We start from the raw sequence: 23,957 nt of genomic DNA, 5'->3' as shown, positions 1-23,957 counted from the left end.
TAGAAATACCAGGTCAAATCTGGCTATCCAAGTGTTTCGGAATATTGGAGTTTCACAAGGCAACGGTTACATTTTCAATGTTCGATTTACTTAATTTATGATCTTCAACAATCTTTTCATACAGTATTATTGCTCTTTATGTCTTCATATCAATTGAAAGATGTTCTTTGACATTAGTCAACTCTACTATCCTTCAGCCTTTCACCTAAAGTAAAACATAGATTTCGCCACTTGGCGCACATGCGGTCTGTTTGCTCACTTTTGCTGTGTGTCTTTTTATGTATCTGTCCTCAGTTCAGAATCTTGCACCCTGGCAGAGAGATGCTGCTGTCGTATTGATTTATTCAGAAATGTTGGAAGAAACTGAGAGGGATGAAAAAGCCTGTGAGCATCATAGGGAAACGTACAAGACAGCCTGAACTAAAAGTAAGCAAAGAAACCTCATTAAATCTTGGTAGGGAAATGTAGGGCTGATGAACAGGAGAGAGGGCAGCTTAAAAAAAAAAAAGAAGTGATTTCTGGAACTTTAAAACTGAGTCTAGGCCCACTGGCTTTTTTTAGAATAAAGAAAACTGAAAACAGTAGTTGGCAAATGGGTTGTATTAATTCCCCAGTGTACTGTAAATATGTATCTGTTAAGCATGAGCACCTGTTTCAGAACGGCAAAATCTGTGCAACTACATCAGTAATATTTTATCAATTATAGTTTCATTAGACCAATATATAGTCTAACCTTAATTCTGTTCAAGACAACTTTCTTATACAGTACTGTTAAATAATTGAGCAGAGACCCACTTCAGCCCTTTTTATTTCTACAGTAGTGGTTTGAGATGAAACCTAAGGCAGCGCTGAGTGTTGTTAATGACAAACACAGAGCAGATTCACATTCCTGTAATTTTGTTCAGCCTCAGACTTATTCAACAAAAACCAACAGGTGTGAGGTAACTGAGGTGTATGATTTTGTCGATATCGTCCCACCATACAATCCACAGGTGTATCTGTTCGAAACGTCACAATTCTCAGTTGTGTGTAAGAGAGAGACAGTAGTCATTACTGACAGCCAGACACACGTCAAACTCCCAATTAAGTTTTTATTATTACCAACAGGGGCTGCATTTTCCAACGTTTGACACCAAAAACCTAAATTCTTATCTGTGCCTTACCTCTGTTGAGTTGATTCACTGACAGAAAAGTGCATCCACGTTTGTACTGTAACTCCAATCCTGTTAGTTCACTGCAAATGAAGACTTAACATTTACTGGAGGGAAATTATCTCATGTTTTTGTCACTGGCATTTGAATGCTTAAATGCAGAGGTAACCACCCGGAAATAAAAGAGAAGTACAGGCTATTGATCAATCATTACCACAACCAAGACTGAACCGTATGCTCTCTGATTGATTGTCTTAAATAAACACAAACCATAAAATGAAATGCACCTGGAAATTAGAGGTCAAAGTGTTGTCGACCCTATTTACAAGACTTAGATCACAGGTAATATAATTGCTTCATTGCGACAAATAAATAGTTGGAAAAACAACGGTCTTGGCTGTACACAATATATTACACTAAATGTTTTCACAATTTATCATACAAAAAATACATTTATAGAAAAACAAAAAAGTCTTCAGTGAACATCAGCTGCCCAGTCAGAGTATGGAAATGATAGACAGTGTCAGAAATTGGCAAGGAGACACAGGATACCAATGAAAAGAATTTATAATGAAAATCTTTTCTACAGTAGCACACCTATAGGAAGATAATTAGTGCACTTAGTCGTCAGCCTCAGACTGAATTCTACACCTCAGCAGAGTCAAATCTCTGACTCATCATTTATGTATCCCAGGCCGTCCAGACTTGAAATGTTGGCCATAGGTGTGAAGTGGTGCTCCCCGTTCCCTTTGAAGTCAACAGCGGAGTGATTATTATTGGCACTGCAAGGTCTCCCAGACTCGGGCCCCAGGAGTTTTATCTCTGAAGTTCTGTTCGGGATGTGCATGTATTCTGCAGACTGCCTTTTCCCCTCGCTTTCACTGGAGCGCTGCGCAAGCTTAAAGCATTCCCAACGTCCTTGACTCCAGATCCAAAATATGACCCCCATCAGGGAGAGGCAAAGCAGTGACAGCAGACCCACTGCCACCTCCAAACGTGTCACCCTGCTAGTGTCGCTTTGATTCTCAGGGGACAACGGGTCCTCACTGTCCGGCACTGTCACCAACTCCGGTGCAGCCGTATTCAGCCCGTAAATAGAGTCAGAGGAATTTGTCACTTCGTTGCCAGGAGTAGTTCTGTCCCCCACTCCTGGGCCAGAGTAGAGCTGCAATTGATAAACCGCCACCGTCCGGTTGTATGTTCTGCCGTTGATCTGCTCTACAGAGTCGCAGGTGTACAGGCCAACGTCCGATTCGGAGGCACTCAGGATGAGGAGGCCCCCGCTGTAGATGTAGTATTTGTTGTTGGAGTGAAGTGTTTGGTCGGCGAATCGCCACAGGACCTGCGCCAAATTGGAGTGGAGCTGGCAAGGCAACTGGATGTTGTTCTCTGGAACTAGGGTAAAGTCCACAGCTGCTACTGGATCTAAAAACACACACACACACACACACACACACACACACACACACACACACACACACACACACACACACACACACACACACACACACACACACACACACACACACACACACACACACACACACACACACACACACAAAATGATTGTCTCGCTGCATAGTAATGAGTAAGACTGCCGGGATGCTGTTTCATACAAAAAGTCTGCAGTAATGCATGCAAACTCCTCCATGTAAAAGAATGTACCTGGCTGAGGACACTGTGAGACGTTTCCCTCTTTCAAACTCTGTATTGCAGAATTTGAGGAGGATGAGAAGCCGTAGACTGGGGAGCACTGCTCGGTGGTCAAGTCCCAGGCACAGTAAGGATCCCTGGCCAGGATGCAGTCCACACAAGTGTCATAGCGGCTGCAGTTACTCACCGGCATCTGGATAGCACCAAAGTCTGTACCTGCGTACAGTTGGCCCTATGTTCGCACACACAAAACAATTCAACAATCCAAAAGTGTTTAATCTTTATTACCACTGAAGCCTCTGGCAATTAAGTGACAACATATTTAAATTGAGATATAAATTCAGACTGAAGCCTTTTGTTCAGTATTTGCCAAGAAAAACAGCAGTAAACGGCTATAGCCTATGATGATGATGAGCTAACAAACCATTATTGCCAATATATTGAACCTGTTCTGAGTTACCTTGCTGGAGGAGAGGCGCAGGGTGCTAATAGGCACGGGGTTTTCGAACAGTTGAATCTCCTCAATGATGAACATCTCTCCAGCATAGTTGACAGCCTTCTGAACGTAACCATTTTCTACCAAGAAACAAAAAAAGGACTATTTAAAACCCATATAATGAGTGTGTCTTACAAGGTATCGATTATACAAATGGTTCAGTGGCTTTAAAAGTTTAACATTAAAGGCCCTGAAAACACATTTTCTGAAACAGTTTTGGGTTTGTCACATTTATTTCAGGTTTTTGCCATTGCTTTTCTTGCTGGTTTGAGGTGGGCGGGGCTCAGTTGGAAAAGTGTGAAAATATATTTCACACTTTTTTATATTTAAAATATTTCTGTCCACCAGATTTGAGCAACATTTGACTAAAAACGTGATGATAGTTGTACAAACCGCACAGATTCACTGGGTTTTTGAGTGTTAAACTGTTAATAACTTGATGTTTTTTCTGGGGCTTTAAGTTTAATCAACCAGAATATTGTTATTAGAATTTAGTTACCAGTGCCAATGAACATGACGTCATATCTCTGTCTGTCCAGTGCCAACACACTGTCCACTACAATCCGTGTGAGCAGAGGTCCCCTCTTGACCAGCAGCGGCCCTCCAGTCAGAGGGCGAACAGCCTCGTCCATAAGGGGCCGATCCCTGATGAACTGGAGGGTTTTGTCAGGAAGGTCCAGAGAACGATTCATTCCCATTTTGCGTGCCACACTATTGATGCACTGAAAAAAAAAACCTCAATTCAGATTTTTTTTTTTTTTTTTTCAGATTAGCTTTGCATGCTTTAATAACCAGTATCATGTCTGGCTGCAACAAAGTCTTTAGACTCACTGCTCCTGGTCTGGGGACTGGCACCTCTCCAGTGTACATCACCCACTTGACGTGAGACGTCTCCACAGCAACAGGTGTCTTAAACTTGCCCTCGTTGAAAATATCTCGAATGGCAGACACACTGTATGCACATACTGCAGATGCCTGGGACAAGCTCCTGGAAAACAATAAAACATATTTAGTCAAACAAACTGCGAAAGGTTTGTTTTATTTGTATGACTAGAGAATACTGTTTAAATTTTTAATTAAAGCTGCAGTAGGTCAATTTTATAAAAAAAAACGTTTTGTCATTTTCTGAAACTGAGACAGATCTGTGAAAGAAATCTGGTTCCTCTTGCTCATCCTAGTGCTCCTAATGACAATTGAAGGAATTCACTGGGCCTGAACAAAAACAACCAGTCAGAGAAAGATGTAAAGACACTTTGGGCTGGTGGTTTTAAGATTGTTGATTGTTGAGTCTCATTGTCAGGTCGTCAAATATCAATGCTGGGAATCTTCCTTGGCTCTTGTTGTTGGTTGTTTTCGTTCAGGCCTGGTGGATTATTGCAAATGCCTTTAGGAGTACCAGGAGGAGCCAGAGGAACCAGATTTTTTCACTGATTATCTGTCTCATGTTCTACTGTCAGGATATAGTGATAATATAGTGCAAATATGACAAAAAATATTTTTATAAAAGTTATCTACTGCAGCTTTAATCTGTCAAATACAAATATTAACTGCTAAATACCATATATTACAATTTACATAGTCAGACAAATAGAAGATATTCAAATTAAAACTTTTTGTTTTGTTTTTGACCAGCAGGCTATACCTTTTTCATTCTTCCACATTGACTGCTCAGGTTACTACCTACCTTGCCGTCCTTCAACATCCACCCTAAGCCATAAGACTACAAGATTTGATTGTTATGTACTTACGACTGGGGTGTGAAGACAGCGTAGAAGACGCTCTTCCTCCAGTCCCTGTGCTTCAGCAGGAAGACATCCTGGACAATGGGGGGCAGGCTGGGTTCAGGGAGGGAACAATCCAGACGAGCTTTCAGGAACGACGTCCATTTCCTCTGCAGTGTCCGCTGGCCGCCCATATCGCCCTAAACACAGAGACAGAGCACTCTGTCATGTGCAATTCTGCACAACTGAACCACAACAACCAGACCTGTCTGACACTCAGATTCTCGTACAGTAGCCTAATGTTAATAAACTTCCTCTCTCTTGCCAAAAAGAGATTTTATTCCGTGCTTAAATATACCTTGCAGACACGGGCCACTCGAGACACTGCAACTTTCCTGTAGAAGTCATACTCCATGGCATTCTCACTGAAGAACAAGTACACCTTATCATCATCACCATCCGGACTATCAAAACTCTCACCAACAAAGTCCATGTAGACAAAGTTTGGCTCTGTAATCAGAAAACATGAAATTCGTACTTAGGACAAATCTATAGACTTTGATCTGCCTCAGTTATGTTAAAAGATATCTACAGGTATCATAAACTGCATCATGCATAAGCAGTGTGTTGCTGCAATCCATTCCTTCTAAACTATGCACACTATTTATATGAAACTTTAAATGGCCAGGAGGAACTCACCACTGAGCCAGGAGCTCTTAAACTCAGTACGGAGAGCCAAGTCCGAGCTGCGCAGAACCACAGGCTCAGAGCCCAAGAAGTTGATGGATGTAGCAGAATACAGGTCATTTCCTGTTGGACAGGAACAAGAGATGAGGGAGAATTCCTGGAGATCCATTATTCATATTTAGTTGGAACAATAACTCAATTACATGCCTAATAATGGACTGAACCAACTTAGTGCATATGTTGAGTGAGCAGGTAGCACTACTGGGTGACATCTGTAATGCATTTGCCACTCAGGTCTTGTGGCACACAGTTAACCTCAACTAATCTTTTCTGTTGGTGCACTTTGAACGTTCAGCAGCATTTTGCGCTTTGTTCCGTCTAACAGCAAACCTGACTCAGACACTCACCAACCATGAGGGAGGAGTATCTCTGGAAGGGATCAAAAGGACACTTCCCCTTTCCCTCCTCCTGCTTTCCCTCCAGCCTCAGCCGTCCATTAGCAAACGTCTGTCGGAAACAAAGGAAAGAAAAAGTTGTTAAGAGAGGGGGAAAAAGAAAGACTGACATTTTATTTGAACACAGTACTGAGATACAGTGGAATTACTGTTGGGTTTGGTCCATTAACTAAAACTAGCATATATTTACATTATTACTCACCAAGTGTACAAAAGATATGTTCAAGTTAGACTGATACCCAACTTTTGACTCAGTCTTTGTTTTATATTTTTGTCCAAATTATAACTTTCAGAAGGTTAAGACTTAGTGAGATATTGTAGAAACAACGTAGTAAACATGGCTGCGTTATTTATTTATTTTTAATAAAAAGGTGGTTATTGTGCTGTGAGTCTGCACATAGGAACCATTTAACTCTCTTTGATGGTGCATTCAGGATGCTCAGTCCTCTGAGATTTGGGTTCCTTGTCAAAATACACTGCATTCATGAGCTAATATGTTGTTTGAACAATGAAACCCAACAAAGGCAATAAATAAACAACGTTATGAAGGGATAGGCTTAAACTTAAAAGGGATTTAAAAGGGCAAATGTTTGCTAATCATTTGAATGGCACAAACCAACTGACCACCACCATATTCTGCAGCATACTTACCATATAATCACAGCTGGGGCTAAAAGCATTTGTGCCACACACATACATTGTAGTGTCATTCACTCGGTGCAGGTTTCGAATGTAGTTGCGGCATTCCACCTGCAACAAGATCCAGCAGAGAGAATGCCAAGGTCAGAGCTCTGTTAGTTCAGGCACAAAAACACAAACAAGCCAAATACATATAGTGACTGCACGGGCTGCCTGGAGCTGAGCTGGTGACCAAAAGGTCAAGGCTGTGTACATGCATTTTCTACTCATGCCTTTATTTGGGCACATTGGAATCTGTGAGCAAAGCACTTCAAAGAGACTTCTGTGTAAAGACTTGAAAAGGAAAAAAGACTAATATAAATGATTTACAAATGCAAAGAGATAAACTGCATAGGGGAGCAAACTGCAGTTAAGGCTGCATCCTTGCCCTAGATGTAAAAGTTACACTGTTTGGAAAGACATTACACAAACCTCGGCATGTTTTCCCTTGTATGTGCACTCCCTCTGCTTCTCCTCTGTAACTCGCCAGTACACCTGCATCAACAGAGGAAAAGTGTCTTGTCAAAGCACGCAGGAATGATGTCGCAACCCAACAGCATGACAGTTGAGCTGCAGCCCAGTTACCCTCACACATTTCACTGTTTGTCTAACATTAAGACCAGTCAGTGCACTCCAGAGGGGAGTACCTGCTAGGTAGGACACCAGTAGTGATGCGCGGGTCGGGATTTTTTCCAACCCGTGGGTCCCGCATTTATTTAATAATTTTACCCATCCCGCCCCGCACAACCGCATCTATTTTCACAACCCGCCCCACCGCTATTAAATACACGTTACATATGTCATTAAATAAGGCTTTTATTTGGTCTTACAAATATGCTTGAAAACAGCCTTTCGAGTGGCACTGGAAACTGGCAACAACAAATTCAAATCTTAATAAAAATAAATATATATATAAGCGTTTTTGTGACGTCAGGTTGCAGGTGGATTTACCCAACAGTGTTGTTAAGAAGTAGGCTGTATTGGACATATTTAATCCTTAATGACCCGACCCGACCCAGCCCGACCCGCGGGTAACCGAGACCTGAGGGTTACGGGTCGGCCCGGGCATCACTAGACACCAGTCCCTCAGCAGTTGTGACTGTTAGCTGTGTAACTACAATTATGAATCAATAGACCACTGTTTAGAGCTCAACCAGACCATTACTCATTCAAATTCCTCATGCAAACGTGCACTGGCCAAATAGACAACAGTTCAACTGGCTGCTGACGTGAGAGCAGCTCTAATCAATCTGAAGTGTTTCCTTGATCATATCTATAGCCAAAATCTCTCTCAAAATAGTGAAAGAGGGCAGAGAAAGATATACAAAGAATCCTTTTATTGGAAGCATTAACTGGAACTAGCAAAATGTCTTCAGATAGCTAAAAGGCAACAAGTGGCTGCGGTTTCTATTATGCATACCAGTGATTCCCAAACTGGAGGTCATGAAATGATTAAGGGGATAAGAATGCAAAAATTTGACTTTTTTTCCACATATTTTTGCTTTTCTCCTAGTGAAATACTGGATACTTTCACTTTGTCACTCCTCTAAAAAGCCTTCCGGTCAGACATGCTGAACTCATAACCCAACGTCCACACCACCATAACCTGCGATGTGGGGTAACAGGTAAGACATGACTTCATTTAAGGGGTTATAAACTAAAAGGTTTGGTAACCACTAATATAATTCATGATCAGGCACGGTAAGTCCAGCCTTTAGTGGCTCACTGATTATCTGATGCCTTCAAATGCCTTCAACCGCTAACAAAAATATCATAAATGTTCAATAAATCTTTCATTTTTAATATGCAATAATGAAAAGTTAATTAATAGCTATTCCATCGAGCAAACAAACACGTGCATGTTAATATATAACTGTTCTGCAGGCATGTGACTGTTTATCATTTATTTTACAACAGCTTCAGACAGAAACCTGCTGATCAGACCAGCACAACAGATTTTCTCTTCACGTGTTCTTACCGCAGCCTTTCTGACAGAGATGTTGTTGATGTCCAGAGCATATATGGCCTCTCTGGCCCCCAGCAGCACCACACCAAGGTCGTCTCTCATTAGCATAGTGGAGTAGTTGAAAATCCCCTCTTCACTGAACGACTTCAGCTCATCTAGACAGGACAGAACATCTGTATTTCGTTATATTTTCTTTTAGCTGCTGTGACTCCATGCAGCTGGAAAAACACTCCCACAGCAAAAACAAAATGCAGATTCATTGAAATTGTAAAACCAAGCAGTTAAATGTGCACAAATACATACATTAACTGCTACAAATCCTGGTGTAAATCTGTTAAAGCACAGTAAGAATGTGACATATTAGTGGGGAGGCTTTGAGAATGTGTGACTTACTCTGGTAGGGGACAGTCTTTCGCGGGACACAGTAGTGAGTGTTGAGTGCACTAAAGGAAACGTGGAGCATCAATCCACAGACTAGGCTCAGGGCTGAGAGAAGAGACATGGCTCAGAGTCCAGGTTGGTCTAAGTGTGGAAGAGCTGCACAGTCCAGCTCTGCCACCAAAGCACCTGATCAGAGACAGAACATGGTCCAAGGTCTTAGTCCAGAGGTTGCTACTGTTACACGGTTGGGATGTCACTGTCCTGGACATGTGCCGCTCTGGCACAAGTCATCTTTGTTTTCGAAGATCCTCTAAAGGTAGTTCATTCGTGTGTTTAACTGGAGTGCAGCTCAGCCTGCCTCGGTTTTGTCTGAAGTCAGTGTCCTGCGTGGTGAGTATCTATGTCGGCGTTAGCCTCCAGCGCAGTGCTAATGAGCCACTGGTGTCCTCTGTGGAAGGAGGAGCAGAAGCCATGCTGCCCTGCTACTGGTGAGGGGTGCTGGAGGAGATCATCTTAATGGTGCCCACCTCTAGGAAAGATATGAAAACATCTATTCATTAAATTATTAAAGAGACCCCTGACATTGACTTAATGTTAAAAGTGGAAATGATTTATACGTTAAAAGATGGCTTTTATATTAGCTTCAAAAATGAAACAGTGGCTGGTTTGTCTCATACACCCTTTTCTATTGTATTCTTCATTATTCATGTATAATTATTATATAGAAAAAGATAAAGATTTAATTTCCCCTCTTTTCAATATTTGTAATGTGAATGGTGTCTGCTGCTTTTATTTAAATATTAATTATTTTAAATATCAAAAACAAAATCTATGCAGTAAATTGAAAGAAAGCACAAATGAAAGAAAGAGTTTAGGTAATCACTTAGATGGTTCACCAGAGATCTATGACCATAAGGAAACTTAATTGTACTTTTATTAAGATGGAAGACTCACAAGAGACAGATTAAATCCAGATTGGTCAAAATCAATCAAGATATTCTGACATTCAGTGTATAGTCTAGTCTAGAGTCTAAATATCCTGCATCCTACAATTTCCATAAAGCATCCTCCATTGGACTCTATCTGCCTGGTAAATGCCTTTCAAATTCCCAAGGTCACCCAATTTTGTAACAGAGGCGTTGTGTTTTTGTAAAAATGTGTAGACCCTGATAACTCTGCTGACCTGGTTATTTTCTCAGACTTTCCTCAGAGCCACAGAAGACATTCATGAACTAATCAAGTTGAGTAATACTCCTTACACATATACAATCAGTGGAGTGCTACAGGAGCTTATTCTGCTACCTCTCCTAAAGTGTAGTGATAAAGACAAAAACTATGAGGGCCGGTGAAGTACCATACATGAACATGCCTTGCCAGCATGCTGTAGCCTACTTTTCATTTCACATTTTGTCAAAGACACAAGGGCCAAATATAACCTCACTGTTACATTAGAGAAGTGTAGCACCACTTACAGTCATACCTAAGAGAAGTCATAACTGTAAACTCCAGAGAGGAAACTGATGTCAAGTGAAATTCTGCAGAGTGCCCCGCTGCCCACCAACCCCCACTCTCTCTTCCTCCTCCACTCTCTGTGCCTTCCTGTCCTCCTCCCTGATAAGAACCTGCTTCCTCTGGGCTCAGCGGGGTTCACGCAGCAGAGGGGAATCAGTTCAGGTTTGGGCATGCATGCAGATCACAACAATTCACCGCTTTAGCGCTCCATCCCTACCCTGGGATTCATGCTGAATTGAGACTTACCACTTCTTTGGCGAGTTCTTCTTGCTGTTTTGACTAACTGAGCAGCGCAGCCTCATTCAAAATTCATCAAGGCACTTTTTCCTCAGAATAACACACAAAGCATACTTAAGAGACAGACTTGCAAGGTAAAAACTATACTCTTATCCTTTTAGTGCACACTGCTCAAAAGCAGCCGCACCACACAGCTGCTTTGCAACTGTTATTTAGATTTAAGCGCACAGAGAGAGGAAAATACAGCAGATTTCATAGAGATGCTTCCTTTGAAAACACACACCACAGAGTCCTCGCCTGTTGACAGAAACCAGAATGACAGGATCCAAATTTCCTCGAGAGACAGCTAGGCACTCGCTCCTCTGTGCCTCTGAACAACCTCAGTTTTGAATGTGCGTTTTGCAACAAACTGCCATGCTCCCACCTTGTTGTTACTTGACACAGCGGGACGAGCTGCTGCATGTACAGGACTGCTCATCTGTTCTCAGAGCACCGACGTCTTGCATACTTTTCCCCTCAGGCTGTGAGAGGAGGGGTGGGGGAGGCAGGGACTGTAGGTTGAGCGTTACAGCTGAATGGAATGACTGCAGGTTGTTTCTCACAGTGTTTGACAGATATTTCAGTGCAGCGCAGACAGACAGGTATTGCTATAATAATAGAAGAGCATGCAGCAGTTGTCCCTCTTTTCTCTTCCTCTGTTTATCCATAGTAACACTGACATGTGCATGTGTGTTGGGGGGGAGGAGAGGGATGCACAGCTGAGGTTTTTTACATAAGTTACAAGCTGATTTTCTTATAAGATAGGACCCTTATCTGTTACATTACTTTATTTAAATATGTTTTTTTTTTTTTATTCTTACATTTGACTGGACAAAAAATACAAAATGCTACAGTATGAGATTTTTAATAGTAAAAATTTCTTTCAAGTAATTTAAAATCCTTTGGGCTTAAATGGTTAATAAAATGTTTATTTAAAGCTGCATTCATCATCACCTTGCACTGTAAATATATTATTGTGAACATTTTAACATATTAACATGGACACGAGCAACATTACCATTCATTTTGAGTCTAGTGTCTCAAAAGTCTTTGGGAGCAATACTACACTATAATGCATGAATACAAGTAACTTTTGGATTGCTAGATTATGATCCCACATTTATGTCTCTATGTCCGCCACCTTTGCTGTTTGCTTTGTTCTTTATAATTAATCAGGAAGGACTCTCCCATGGATACTTTGACCCCTTATCTGATCACTGCCAAAATCCATTCGTAATGGCACACTAGCATTGATAGCTGCAGAGTTGATGGTATATTGCAAAGTAGCCTTTACTAATATTAGTAAGCCATTAATAAAGGTTTGTGGAATTTAACAGGTTGTGTATAACTGCTTCTTACATTATATTTTACATATGAACCATTTTAATAGAAACAACCCTCCTGCAAGTATACCTTATTGTAAAGTGTGCTTGGATCTCATCAGTGTTCTCTCTTTCAAGTTGAATCATTGTTTCTCTGACACCTAGTTGCCAAAATAATATTAAACCACCATCAAATTAGGTGTGCTTTCCCCTGAGTATGGGTATGTTGTGAATCCAGTCATGTCTTTTGTTTATAGGGGATCAATGCTGATTCATGTAAAGCTGGCAAAACCTGCTCAACTGAATGACATTGTTCATGAAAAACTTTTTACAATTGTGCATGCAGTGAAGAACATTGTGAAACGTTGTTCTTTCTCTTGAAAGTCAACCTGACATTTATAGCACTGCTTGCATGTAAATACAGCAACCACAAAGTCACCATCAGCATCAGATGCACATATAGAAAACCAGAACAAACAACAAGAGTGTGACTAGGACAGTGTCTTTACATCTCTATAAGTCCAGATGTAATTGTGAAAATGCATTTCCCACACACACCTTAAAAGGTTAGCTGCTGGTGGGTTTTCACTCATCAAGATGTAGAGTGTGAACAACTGTGGGTTCAAAGGCTGCACATGAACTAGTACAATAGGCTGAAGAAGCCCTGCAGCAGACACTCCAGCCACTTGAAGCATGAGGATATTTATAGACTGTTCAGGAGCCTCCATCATATCTACAGTACTCTACCATGGATTCTCACTATACGGCTACGTGCGGTGTACAAAGGAAAATCAGAAACAGCAGCATCTGAAACATGCGCAGACAAGCACGCTGTTGTCATCGCCGTGAATCATAACAAATCCAAATCCAAAAAGCCATGTGAACAGTCAAACAGCTGGAGTGAGCCGTGACTGTGTAGGCTCTAGTGTACGTCTTTCTTTGCATTCCCCCGTGCTGTATGGGGGAGGCCTCTGGCTGTAACTGATTCACCTGAGTGACTGATTAACTGGTCTACAGGTTTGGTGCAGGTTGAGTCACAGGCTGACTGGTTGAGTGGCGTGTTGCCAGTCAAATGTAAGCTGGTCCACTGTTAGGCCGGCTGGTGAGCTGGCTGTGACACAGAGTTCCATCATAGCGGACTAAACAGGAAACCGGTTGTGGGAGGGTGCTCACCTTTGACAGTCCTTGTGTCACAGGACAGACTCTGTTGTGAAACACTCACTGGAAAACACACCAGTTCAGCACCGGGTTATATTTTTGCAAGCTCAGATGGCTAAAACAAATCATTATTTTTTTCCTAATGACAGTAGCTTGCCACCTTTTGTTTTGATGTGCAGGAGAGTTGTAATTAACTGAAAACAATACTTCAAAAACATGCCATGTGTGCAGTTTCCAAGCCTGTTACCACATGTATCATTAAGCTAAAAGTCAAGGCATTCAGTGTGAATAAAGACGACAAGTGAACTACAAAATAAAAATGTCCAATAAGATTGTTGCCTCTGACAAATTACTTGTCATTGATGAGACAAGTCTGGTTGAGTGTAAATGCACGCTTGAATGCACACACACAGAGAAACACACACACACACACACACACCCAAGCAAGTCTCAGCAGGAGCCAGGGCACAAAAGGAAAATATGAACACCCGAACATCTGTGCCTGTGACAAAGTTGACTGACAGACGCGAACACCCAAGAAAAATGTTGTTAACACTTTGATTTACATTTAAAATCAAAACCATGGAAAAGATTTAATGACTTTGAAACTGTTGTTTATTCAAGTTTACACAGTCAATACCGGGTCTACAACAATCATTCAAATATGTATTTATCTTTCTGTTATTTTTTTTATTAATTGGTGAATCATTTGGTCTATAGGTCAGAAAATAGAAAAAAGTGACCATAATTTCCAAAAGCAGATGTCTTATTTTGTCTGACCCCCCCCAATATTCAGTTTATAATGATATAAAACAGAAAAGCACACTGGAGAAGCTGGAACAAGGGAGTGTCTGCCATTTTTTCTTGAGCTATTAATAGATTATGAAAACAAGTGGCAGATTATTTGACTAAACTGTCATTTAAGTTCTAGATAACACAATGAATTCAGGTGCGTTGGCAGAAGAAGATCAACAATGAAGGTGCCAGATATGCAGCTATCGAAATCAAATGTGCAGAATCATTTAAAATGTCATAAATAAAGAAACATCAACACATTGTTCTGCCCTCGTCAGTGTATCCGGCCTCCTGCTTCATGGGAACACATCTTTAATAACTGCCAATAAAATATTAAACATATTGTGTCTGCCTATCATGTGCCATACACAACCTTTTGTTTTCCTGCTGTGGTCCCCGGTCTAATGCCACTCTACTTGTGCTCAGTTAGGGTTAGGCTGGTTTATTGGCTCTTAAACCAGCACCTACATATGGGGATTCTGATGATCTATATGTATATGTTGCTGTGTTGTAATGTCTGTGAAACAAACCTCCCTCTAGCACAATAAATCTCGCATAGTGTAGCCTACATGTTGGATGCTCAGTAGAAGCACACACTGCGCGCTCTGGCAAAACAATGGTAACGTGGTTGGTTCACAGTTTAGTGACACATCAACCACAGACCGAGTTTACTGAAGAAAACTCACAGTGAAACTCAGATGAGCTGGTTTACATCCAACACACGGACTGTGTTTCACCTGTGCACTTTACCTGGAAAGGGGCTGTGCACGGCGCCCGGAGGGTACAACCACGTTGGCACGCGCCCCTGAGCAGCAGTGTGTGTTGCGTTCACTGTCTGACTGTCAACCAACATGAAGCAGAAGTTCAGATGCGAGGATGGGTGTTGTTTGGGCGGGTGGGCACATGCAGTAAAACATAAAGGAACCCCTGCCACCTTTGATACCACACAGTGCCGGGGTATTATTTGTGGTGTGGCTGTTTGCAGCAGTCCCCTCGGCACCCTGTGACCTCCCCCGAGCTGCAGTATGACAGCTAAAATTGGGCAATCCCCTAAGCAAGTGCACTGACAGCACTTACCCTCTGCTCTCTCAGCCACACACACACACACACACACACACACACATCATGTGCTAAAACTCTCACCATCCATTAAAGTGAACACCCTGGAGTGTCATGTCAACCCCTATAACGTCCGGTTGAATTCAGGCACACTGGAGACCAAATGCTGGGATACTTAGATATTCTGTTTGTGAATTACTGATGTAGCTGTATAGATTATTGGCTCTGTTTATGTAGAGAAAATGCCAATAGATCAAGAATGGCACATAAAATGAAAACCTGGTCCTTTTCTGCATGTTTACAAGCTGTTGGTTTAGGCTATTAAGAGATTTGTACATTTAAAGGTGGGCAAACTGAAGGGGTGAAATCAAATCTGTGTACTTAAGCTTATACAATTTGACCCCCGACCCCCCCCCAGTCAGGATTTAGGTACATATCCGCTGCTTTGACACTTGTCCTTAAGCTGCGCCAGCGACCCTGCGAGTTGGCGCGTTTCCCCTCAGTGTGTCTGCGGTGGTTAAGTGTTTGTAAGGCAGCCTAAACGCATATCCTACTACTGCTTAGTCTAGCTTTCGCCTGCTATTATTAGATTAGGATATCCTATAATCTTAGATAAGACAGACAAGTTACAGTGTGGCAGCATGTGCCCCTCTCAACCCCACGGGTTGCCCAATCCAATTCCCGCAACCGGCCCGAGCTCCGTGGAAAAAACATAAGAATCCTGTGGGACAAAGCTGCGCACAAACAATCCAATAAGTCACAACAGCGGCTTACTTGCGCTTCAGACTCACCGGGAGTTGTCGGGATCTACATCAGAAACCGCTGAGACCGCTCCTGCCGTTGTTTTCCTGGTCTTAAATCCGGCTCGACGCTTTTTGTGCTCCACCTGTAACGTTCACTCCACATCTAACTCCTGCAGGGAGCGATTATCTGGCAGCTCTCAGCGGTAGGCAGTGCCTGGTCATGTGACTTTTGATTGTACCTTTCCTCACTCACTTCGCAACCGGTCAGCTGTGTAACAGCAAAACAATACCCAATGTCCCCTCGGTTTGGACCACTTTTGTTCTTATTTCTTTTATTTTGACGTGTGTTCAGCCCACGTTGATATTCAAAATGAACTTGTGATATTGTGACAATATAGCAACCTATCAATGTTGTATAGCCTACTAACAATCAGGATTATTACAAACTGTACAGAAGGAAAAAAACAGTACCTTGTGATTTTATATAAACTCTAACAACAAGAACGGTTGATTAAAAAAAAAAACTTTTTAAGTCCCATAATTACATAATTCATATTAGAAATAGCTATTTGCCATTTTTTCTTAATTGCTACAACACAACTGCTGCCAACATGTTTACATATGATCAGGTGTTATATCCTACAGTAAAGAAAAAAGAGAATTTTAATTTATCCACTGACAGCGTCCACCACCTGCCATCTAGTGGCTGATAAAAGCTATTTTACAAGAAATGCCCAAGAAGAAACACATAACATAAGAAAAAGAATAAGATTTTTTTTTTAAATTCAGTTTTCAGTAAAGCTAAAATACATAAACTAGAATAAAAAAACACAATATTCAACAATACATTCAATTCCAGTGCAGTGAGAATTGTCACAATTGTTGGAGTTGAGTCTTTGTGAGGTCTCTGACTTCTTCATTATTTATGTCTCCGTTTGCCTTCATCGTATCTCTTGCCGGGACTCGGGTTCCGGAGGTTCTGACTGGAGGCTTTCAGGTTATCCACCGGCATCCCTGGACGAGGAGAGGGCTGCTTGTTGGCCAAAGGACGAGTGTTTGCATAGATTGGATCTTCTGCGTCTATCAAAAAAAAAAAAGTAAAAACAGTAGTCATTTCTCTTGTTAGGTTGAAAACCCCCCATTAAGTTCATTTATTAACCATTATATGACACCACTAGCTTGTCGGACACATTGAACAGAATCTGAAATGTGATTTGTTGTAGTATTGTTTGTTTGTTTGACCAAATCTCCCTTTAGATAAACAATTATGATAAATAAAATGGGTTTTGGAGACAGAATAAATGAATGATAATTAAAGTTTAATTAAAATACTGTTTCACCCTTTAAACTTTGATGTGTTTTGACTGGAATATGTTTGTGAAAATGAGAGATAAGATAAGTTAGATAACACTTTCTTGATCCCACTGAGGGGAAATGTGCAGTGTTACAGAAGCGAAGAGGACAGTGAACAGCAGAAGCATAAAAAAGCAGCAACAGCAAGATATAGACAACAAGGGAGAATAAGAAACCAAATATCTGGGTCAGTGTTAGTTGATGAAAGTGTAAATTGGGAAATATATATTTTGCAATAAATTGTTATGCATTGGGGAAAAAAAGCCACATAAATTAAACATCCTGTGATTTTATATATGTAATATTTCTAGTTAAATTAACACTGCCGTGCACGTACCTTGGGTTGAATTATCTACTGTCATTACATCCAGTGTTCAAGAATTCAAACTAGCACAGATTGCTCTTATCAACTTATAATATTTCTAAATGATTCACAGATTTGGTTTATGAACTCAATAAATGCTGTTAGTTAAGGATGAAGAAGCTTCCTTTGTAACTAAAAGTCTATAATGTATACACATATGTGAAGTAAATATATCAAGTAAACTATTAAAATTAAAATAAATATTGAATGATGACTCATCCTTTAATTCACTAAAATTTAAAATAAACCTACTGTCTGACCTTACTGGAAACCCCTAACACTCTGTGCTGCAAAAAGCCATCAGTCACTCAAAATGAATGACTCAAAAGTAAATTAATTAATCATCAATGTCATGAAAATGAAATTTCTCTTTCTAGTCAAGATGGTGAAATGTCAAAGAACTGTATTGATATGAGCCTATAAGTTCACTGAGAGATTACAAACAGCAAACCAGTTGAAGAGCATCCATCAAACAAACATCTGTTTCAACAAAAAGTCCACATGCCGCAAAACTGCAATCGATAGCCTGCAACTCAACCTGCCTTTATTTGGAACAGGCATCTATATGGGACAGATGTTTAATTCCCTTTGCACAATACTATCAGATTGTTTATTTAAACCAGTATTATGAATCATTCATGTGATCATTAGATACGTTGGTGCTTGTGGTTTCCTTAAATTGAACTGAGCGACTGAACTGTGGAGAATCTAACACTGTGTAGGAAGTCCGTATTGACAAAAGTTTAAACAGTCATGTTTGTTTAGGCGATCCAAGCAGCTCAGAAAATGCTCAAGCAGGCGACCCGGATGGCTTTAAGAGGTTTTATGCAGCCAAACAATTTCTATAAGAACCAGACCAGACATCTAACTAGTAAAGGAGACCTGAGTCTAATTGTGACCCTGCTTTTAATTTAAGTTTTACAGTATACAAGCTTCTCACGGTCCGTGTACACCTTTCTGTAACAGTAATATAAAACACACGAAACAAAATACAGAAGAAATCTTATCGTCATGCTCACAATACACAAGAAATATTGTAGCTTGCCGTAACCATTCTCTGTATATATATATAGGCAACATGTCATCTCTGTCCTACTCCTAAATAACTGCTACATCCTCTCCAACAGGCCAACTCACTTCCACATATTTCCACCTGCGTGAGAGGCCCCCTCTGTGATGTTACTACTTCACTAACATAAAACTAGGTAACTAGGCTGTTGAATTTCAAGAGTCTTTATGACATTTTAGGATCAGTGAAATTATGATACACGTATGTATGTTGCACGATGATAAAGATCATTACAAACGCAGTGTAACCCGCTATGATCACCAAGACTTATAGAGTGCGTAACTGCTTCAATTGAAGATAAGTTTACATTTGAATTCTCTTAGAGCAACAATTAATGATTATTTTCTTTATCAGTCAATCTGCTCTTTAATTACTTGATGATTGGATTAATTGTTCAGCGTATAAAATGTTGAAAAATGACCTGTTGACGTTTTCTAATGTCTTTTAGTGTCGGACCAATAAACAGTCCAATGCCCAAACATATTCAGTTTGTTTCTGTTTAGTAAGAATCTTTATATAAATGTATTTTCTGTGTGAATTTTATACTGTAGCTGCTTTACCGCAAGTAAAACTGTCTTTATGACTGTCAGAGCAAACAAACAAATGGTGACTGGTGGAGTGTGGGTGGATTTCTTTCCAGCTTTGCATGAATTACTACTGCAAATATCTGGTATTTTTCTCAGTATGGATCAGTCGGCTGTGATCAAATCTCACTGTCTTCATCGTGCCCTGAAAAATGAGTTACTTGTCTTTTGAGGCTGTTGGTCTTTCACCAGTCTTAGTTAGCCTCATCTGTCCTACTTTGAAACTACAGATTGTCTCATGATATGCTGTTGAACCACACAAACCACCTGCTTACTCAGTTTGCATCCACCGGCCACGAGGTGGGCAGATATAACTACCTGCTTTTATGCAAACAGTGTTTCCTTTCTTTCTTTTGTTCTGTCACTCACACACACGCACACAAGCAGCCTGTCCCTCATTTCTTCTGTTTAATGCAAAAATGAAAAATATTAAATATTCATTCAGAGCATTTTTGAACTGACTTGGTAAGAGCAGCTTTCATCCAAGCCGTGTCTACAGTCGACACAGAGCTTATCTACAATCTACAGCTGTCTTTTACTTTTGTGTCTTTGGTGTCTTGATTATCTAAAATTTCCGACTCAAAAGGAAGACTGGTACCTCTGCTTCTGCAACATCTTCTTCTCAACAAGACACAAAGGATCACCAGGACGATCAGGATGAAAGCAGACACCCCCAACAAGATCCACGGCCACAATTTGTCTTCGTCTTCTGGAAATGCTGCAAGAGAAAAAACTTTGTCTTGAAATGTGATCACAGTTTATTAGAGTGAATATATGTGTGCACACGATATTCCATTTGTTAAACATATCATTATCACAATTTTACTTAATTCCAAGTACATCAAGCTTGACTTGTTGAGTAGTTCCTATACAAAACGTCCCCTCAGGTAACCTGAGTTTGATATGTGATAAGATCCGTTCTGTGGACCTCTCACCCCTGTGGTTTCATCACCTCTATAAGTGAAAAAATTATATCTGTCAACCTCTGTCAACTTAATGCAACATTCAGTAGAAAGTCAGTGCTCATGACCACCAGAAATACATGCAACTCATCCTGTGCTGGGTCCTAAAAATACATGGTACATTATTATTCATGGAAGCTAGGTACTGGTATGTATAGAGATACACACACACAAGCACGCACACATACACGCACGCACACATACATGCACACACACCTTGTTTATCCGTAACTATGGGTATTGACGGGTACGTTGTAGGTTCCCCAATCTTCGCTGTCATGAAGGAAACAAAATGATACTTTAAGAGTCATTCCTTTAGTCAAGTACAAGTATATATCGATCCCTTCATGATATATTGTTTCATCACAATAGGCTTTATGGCAACACTTTACTTTATGTACACTTTTTTGCATCTATAAGCGCCATACAAACATGTAATAAATGGTTTATAAGCCACTATAATGTAGTTATAAGCAAATATTTATTAATGTATTTATCAACATATAACTCCTCCAGTGGGCAGCCATGAGTGGAAGTGATAAAATACTAGATAAGATACTAGATAATTACAGTTGTAATAATATCACATATGTCTTCATATAAGAAGTTATAATTGTGGATAAATATGGTGCATTAATAAACACTTAAAACAACTACATTATCATTAGTGCATTATAAAACAGGGGTTGCCAAACTTTTTCACGTCAAAGACCCCGACAAAAAAATGCACATTTGACCCTGGACACCCAATTTAAGAGGATTTTAAGAAATCCCCTCTGAGAATTGATTTTAAAGTTTGAAGTCTTCATAGTCAATCAGTGATCAACTGCAAGCATTATACATGATATAAATGTTATAAGTTATTATATAATTAAAAACGGTCAGTCTATCCAAAAAATGGGATTTAAGGTCAAATACTGTATTCCTCCTTTTGCTGGGGACCCCTTAAAACCCCACTCCCAGGAGGAAAAACTTCCTTTATAAACCATTTAGTAAATGTTTGTATGCTGGTTATCAATGTTAAGTAGGGCAACTTAAAGTGCAGTGTTACTGGCTTTATGAGGTACAAGTAATACTTACTTATAATTACTTCTGTTTTATTGCTGGTCAAGTGTTTATTGAAAGGAATCTCCTCTGTAACTTCGCAATAGTACCATCCGCTGTGGTTTTTTGTAGCACTTGAAGTGTGACTCAACAACAGGTCTTGGCCATCACCCTTCTGTTTAGACACCATGGTGGAGTTTGCAAATTTGTCAATGATCTTGACAGAAATATTTCCTTTTTCATTCGATGAAGATCCCAAAGGGTAAAAATACCAAAATACCCGGAATCTGTCAAATCCGCTTGTATCCAAACTGCAGTTCAAATCCAGAGGGGAACCAAAAGGAACTTCCACTCTTTTTTGTTTCCCATCCAGATTCACAGAAGCTTGACCTGATATCCTCGTGGCTGCTACAGCTACTGTAGATAGATAGATAGATAGATAGATAGATAGATAGATAGATAGATAGATAGATAGATAGATAGATAGATAGATAGATAGATAGATAGATAGATAGATAGATAGATATCAGTTAGCCAGTTTCAAAAGTCTACAAACAGGCAAATGTGTTTCATTCTACAGGTGTAATTCATTATCTATTAAACAGCCTCAAGCACTCTATTGCATTGTTTTTTGTAGCGTATTGTCTGTTTTGATCTTACCTGTGAGGAACACCAGAGTTGTCTGTCTCAGCCACATTTCCATTGTATTATGTGAGAGGTGGTCTTCTGCTCAGACTCATCCTGTCTCTGCTGCCTGCCTGTCTGCAAATATGTCAGTAGTAAGCTCAAAAACGTATGTGTGTGTGTGTGTGTGTGTGTGTGTGTGTGTGTGTGTGTGGGTGGGTGGGTGGGTGGGTGGGAGGAAGAGTTTTTTGTCTCACCGTACTGTGAGAGTAAGTTGCTGTTACTGAATTGTGGAGGTTGCACAAACAACACTTGAGGATGGAAAATGGTGTAGGCTTTATAAAAGAAAGATTCCTGACCAGACACTAATGCACAGTTGTTTCATTTGCTTTTAATCAGAAGACATCAAAGCGGCAGGCTGCTGCAAACTCACTGCTAAAAATGTATATCCTGCTGCCGTCACACTTCTGTAGAATGGTGTCAGACAATTAACCCCTCAGGGAGATAAATATGCATGCGCTGACTTGCTGAATGCCATCAAATATAAAACAGGGCACACAACGATGATACGAGGGGTTTGTGAAACCCTTGTGGGTTTTGGTGCAAGGGTGCTAAAACGCAGTTCACCGTGTCCCGCAGTGTCTTACTAGAAAAGGAGTGCTAGGCTTCCTGTGAGAAGACACAACTTAAGTATGCTGAGGTAAATGAACTTTCTGATTCAATCTCCAGCCACAACCTACAAAATAATTGCAGGAGAGACAACAGAGATGAGTGCTGATAAAATAATATTCATCTCGAAGGAGAGTTTCATGCAGGTGATCTGAAATGTCTACAGAAATACAGTTAAGATCTGAAATATATGTAGCACTGATTTACTGTGATATATGAACTGGTTTTTAATTAACTTTAAGTCAAAGGATGCAGCATCTAAATAAGTGTATGTGTTATCTCCATATGTGAGTGAAAAATTAAGAAAAAAAGGCCACAAGAAGAAACATCTGAAGTTTACAGGGGGCGTATAACTTCAGAAACCTCAACCCTAAGAACTCTTCACAGAGAGGCTGAAAGAAGTTCCTGCCTGTAATGTAGTGAATTTGTTTAGTAGACAGTTTGCATAGATGTGAGTGGGAGCTGTGGCTGAAATATAACCAATCTATATTTTCAGTTAAATGGAAAATAGGCTACTACAAATTTCCTCTATTATGTAAAATAGGATATACGGTATATACTATATTACATATAAGTTAACGTTCATTCGACTTAACTAGCTGCATATTACATATGTATTACATTTTACTTTTTATCAAGAGTTTACTGTAAAATGTGCTAGTTATACATATACATGTACAGTGTGACTCTGATATTGGATCTCATCAATAAAAAAGGATTATACATTTTTATTATACTGATTATACTTTACTTTTTATTCTACAGTGTTATGCTAATAAAGACAAACACAATATTATGTAATTCTGTTTGTCTTAAAACATTTTGCTAACAGTGATGTGGATCCAACACACACTTTCAGAAATATGTAAGATCAGAAATTGAGTCTGACAGGTCATGTTAAATGTTAAAGGGATATTTGTGTCATGTGCTGATAAAGGCGATGGCAGGAAAGGGACAGCCAGGAACCTTAAATACTTGCCAAGGTGATGTATCAAGGACAAATGCTGAATTATTGCTACATAATGCTGTAAATCCTATTTATTTCCTTTTTTATTCAAACTCTACCTGGACAAGCAAATACATTCATTTTCTCAAGGGTTAAAGAGACAGAAGAATACATATGTTCACTGTGTGTGAGGTTTTTTAAATAATTATATTAGCTACTGCTTTCTGGGATTTGCTCCACTATAGTACAATAATTGGATTTGGTAATATTACATAATTCTGCATTATGT

The 23,957-nt window shown here is 40.1% G+C and overlaps 2 protein-coding genes across 5 annotated transcripts; both read right to left on the bottom strand.

Annotated features, from left to right (window-relative positions):
• Nucleotides 1–1,071: 1,071 nt before the first annotated feature.
• On the bottom strand, nucleotides 1,072–16,257 carry si:ch211-129c21.1 (uncharacterized protein LOC563087 homolog). Of its 2 annotated transcripts, none has more exons than XM_051376474.1 (14): nucleotides 16,102–16,257; nucleotides 9,201–9,717; nucleotides 8,820–8,962; nucleotides 7,274–7,336; nucleotides 6,815–6,913; nucleotides 6,116–6,215; nucleotides 5,721–5,831; nucleotides 5,380–5,531; nucleotides 5,049–5,221; nucleotides 4,132–4,288; nucleotides 3,800–4,022; nucleotides 3,265–3,380; nucleotides 2,817–3,036; nucleotides 1,072–2,576 (listed from the first exon to the last, which is right to left on the bottom strand). In XM_051376474.1, exons 2-14 carry the CDS (start codon nucleotides 9,307–9,309, stop codon nucleotides 1,813–1,815), a joined length of 2,430 nt encoding a protein of 809 aa, XP_051232434.1. In that variant the 5' UTR covers nucleotides 9,310–9,717; nucleotides 16,102–16,257; the 3' UTR covers nucleotides 1,072–1,812. The 2 variants fall into 2 exon arrangements, with proteins under 2 accessions (XP_051232434.1, XP_051232435.1); XM_051376475.1 differs by having other exon boundaries at nucleotides 9,201–9,738; nucleotides 16,102–16,245.
• A 107-nt stretch (nucleotides 16,258–16,364) lies between these two features.
• Nucleotides 16,365–22,228, bottom strand: LOC127350153 (uncharacterized). Of its 3 annotated transcripts, none has more exons than XM_051376484.1 (5): nucleotides 22,090–22,228; nucleotides 21,466–21,846; nucleotides 20,602–20,658; nucleotides 20,022–20,141; nucleotides 16,365–17,133 (listed from the first exon to the last, which is right to left on the bottom strand). In XM_051376484.1, exons 1-5 carry the CDS (start codon nucleotides 22,130–22,132, stop codon nucleotides 16,973–16,975), a joined length of 762 nt encoding a protein of 253 aa, XP_051232444.1. In that variant the 5' UTR covers nucleotides 22,133–22,228; the 3' UTR covers nucleotides 16,365–16,972. The 3 variants fall into 3 exon arrangements, with proteins under 3 accessions (XP_051232444.1, XP_051232445.1, XP_051232446.1); XM_051376485.1 differs by having other exon boundaries at nucleotides 21,466–21,843; nucleotides 22,090–22,213; XM_051376486.1 differs by lacking the exon at nucleotides 20,602–20,658 and having other exon boundaries at nucleotides 22,090–22,227.
• Between the last annotated feature and the right edge of the window lie 1,729 nt (nucleotides 22,229–23,957).

Source organism: Dicentrarchus labrax, unplaced genomic scaffold, assembly GCF_905237075.1.
Source record: "Dicentrarchus labrax unplaced genomic scaffold, dlabrax2021, whole genome shotgun sequence".
In the NCBI taxonomy this organism is placed as follows: domain Eukaryota; kingdom Metazoa; phylum Chordata; class Actinopteri; family Moronidae; genus Dicentrarchus; species Dicentrarchus labrax.
Note: the sequence above shows the minus strand (reverse complement) of the source record. Positions and strands in the feature narration are given on the sequence as shown.

Bases quoted from the DNA above. Each gene is read 5' to 3' on its own strand.
- LOC127350153 (XM_051376484.1), bottom strand. From the start codon at position 22,132: ATGGAAATGTGGCTGAGACAGACAACTCTGGTGTTCCTCACAG. The intron at 21,847-22,089 runs GTAAGATCAAAA...ATCTATCTACAG, and splicing joins AACTCTGGTGTTCCTCACAG to TAGCTGTAGCAGCCACGAGG. The intron at 20,142-20,601 runs GTGTGTGTGCAT...TTTCTCTTGCAG, and splicing joins CATAGTTACGGATAAACAAG to CATTTCCAGAAGACGAAGAC.
- si:ch211-129c21.1 (XM_051376474.1), bottom strand. From the start codon at position 9,309: ATGTCTCTTCTCTCAGCCCTGAGCCTAGTCTGTGGATTGATGCTCCAC. The intron at 6,914-7,273 runs GTTTGTGTAATG...ATCTTGTTGCAG, and splicing joins ACAAGGGAAAACATGCCGAG to GTGGAATGCCGCAACTACAT. The intron at 5,832-6,115 runs GTGAGTGTCTGA...CCTGTCCAACAG, and splicing joins ATACTCCTCCCTCATGGTTG to GAAATGACCTGTATTCTGCT.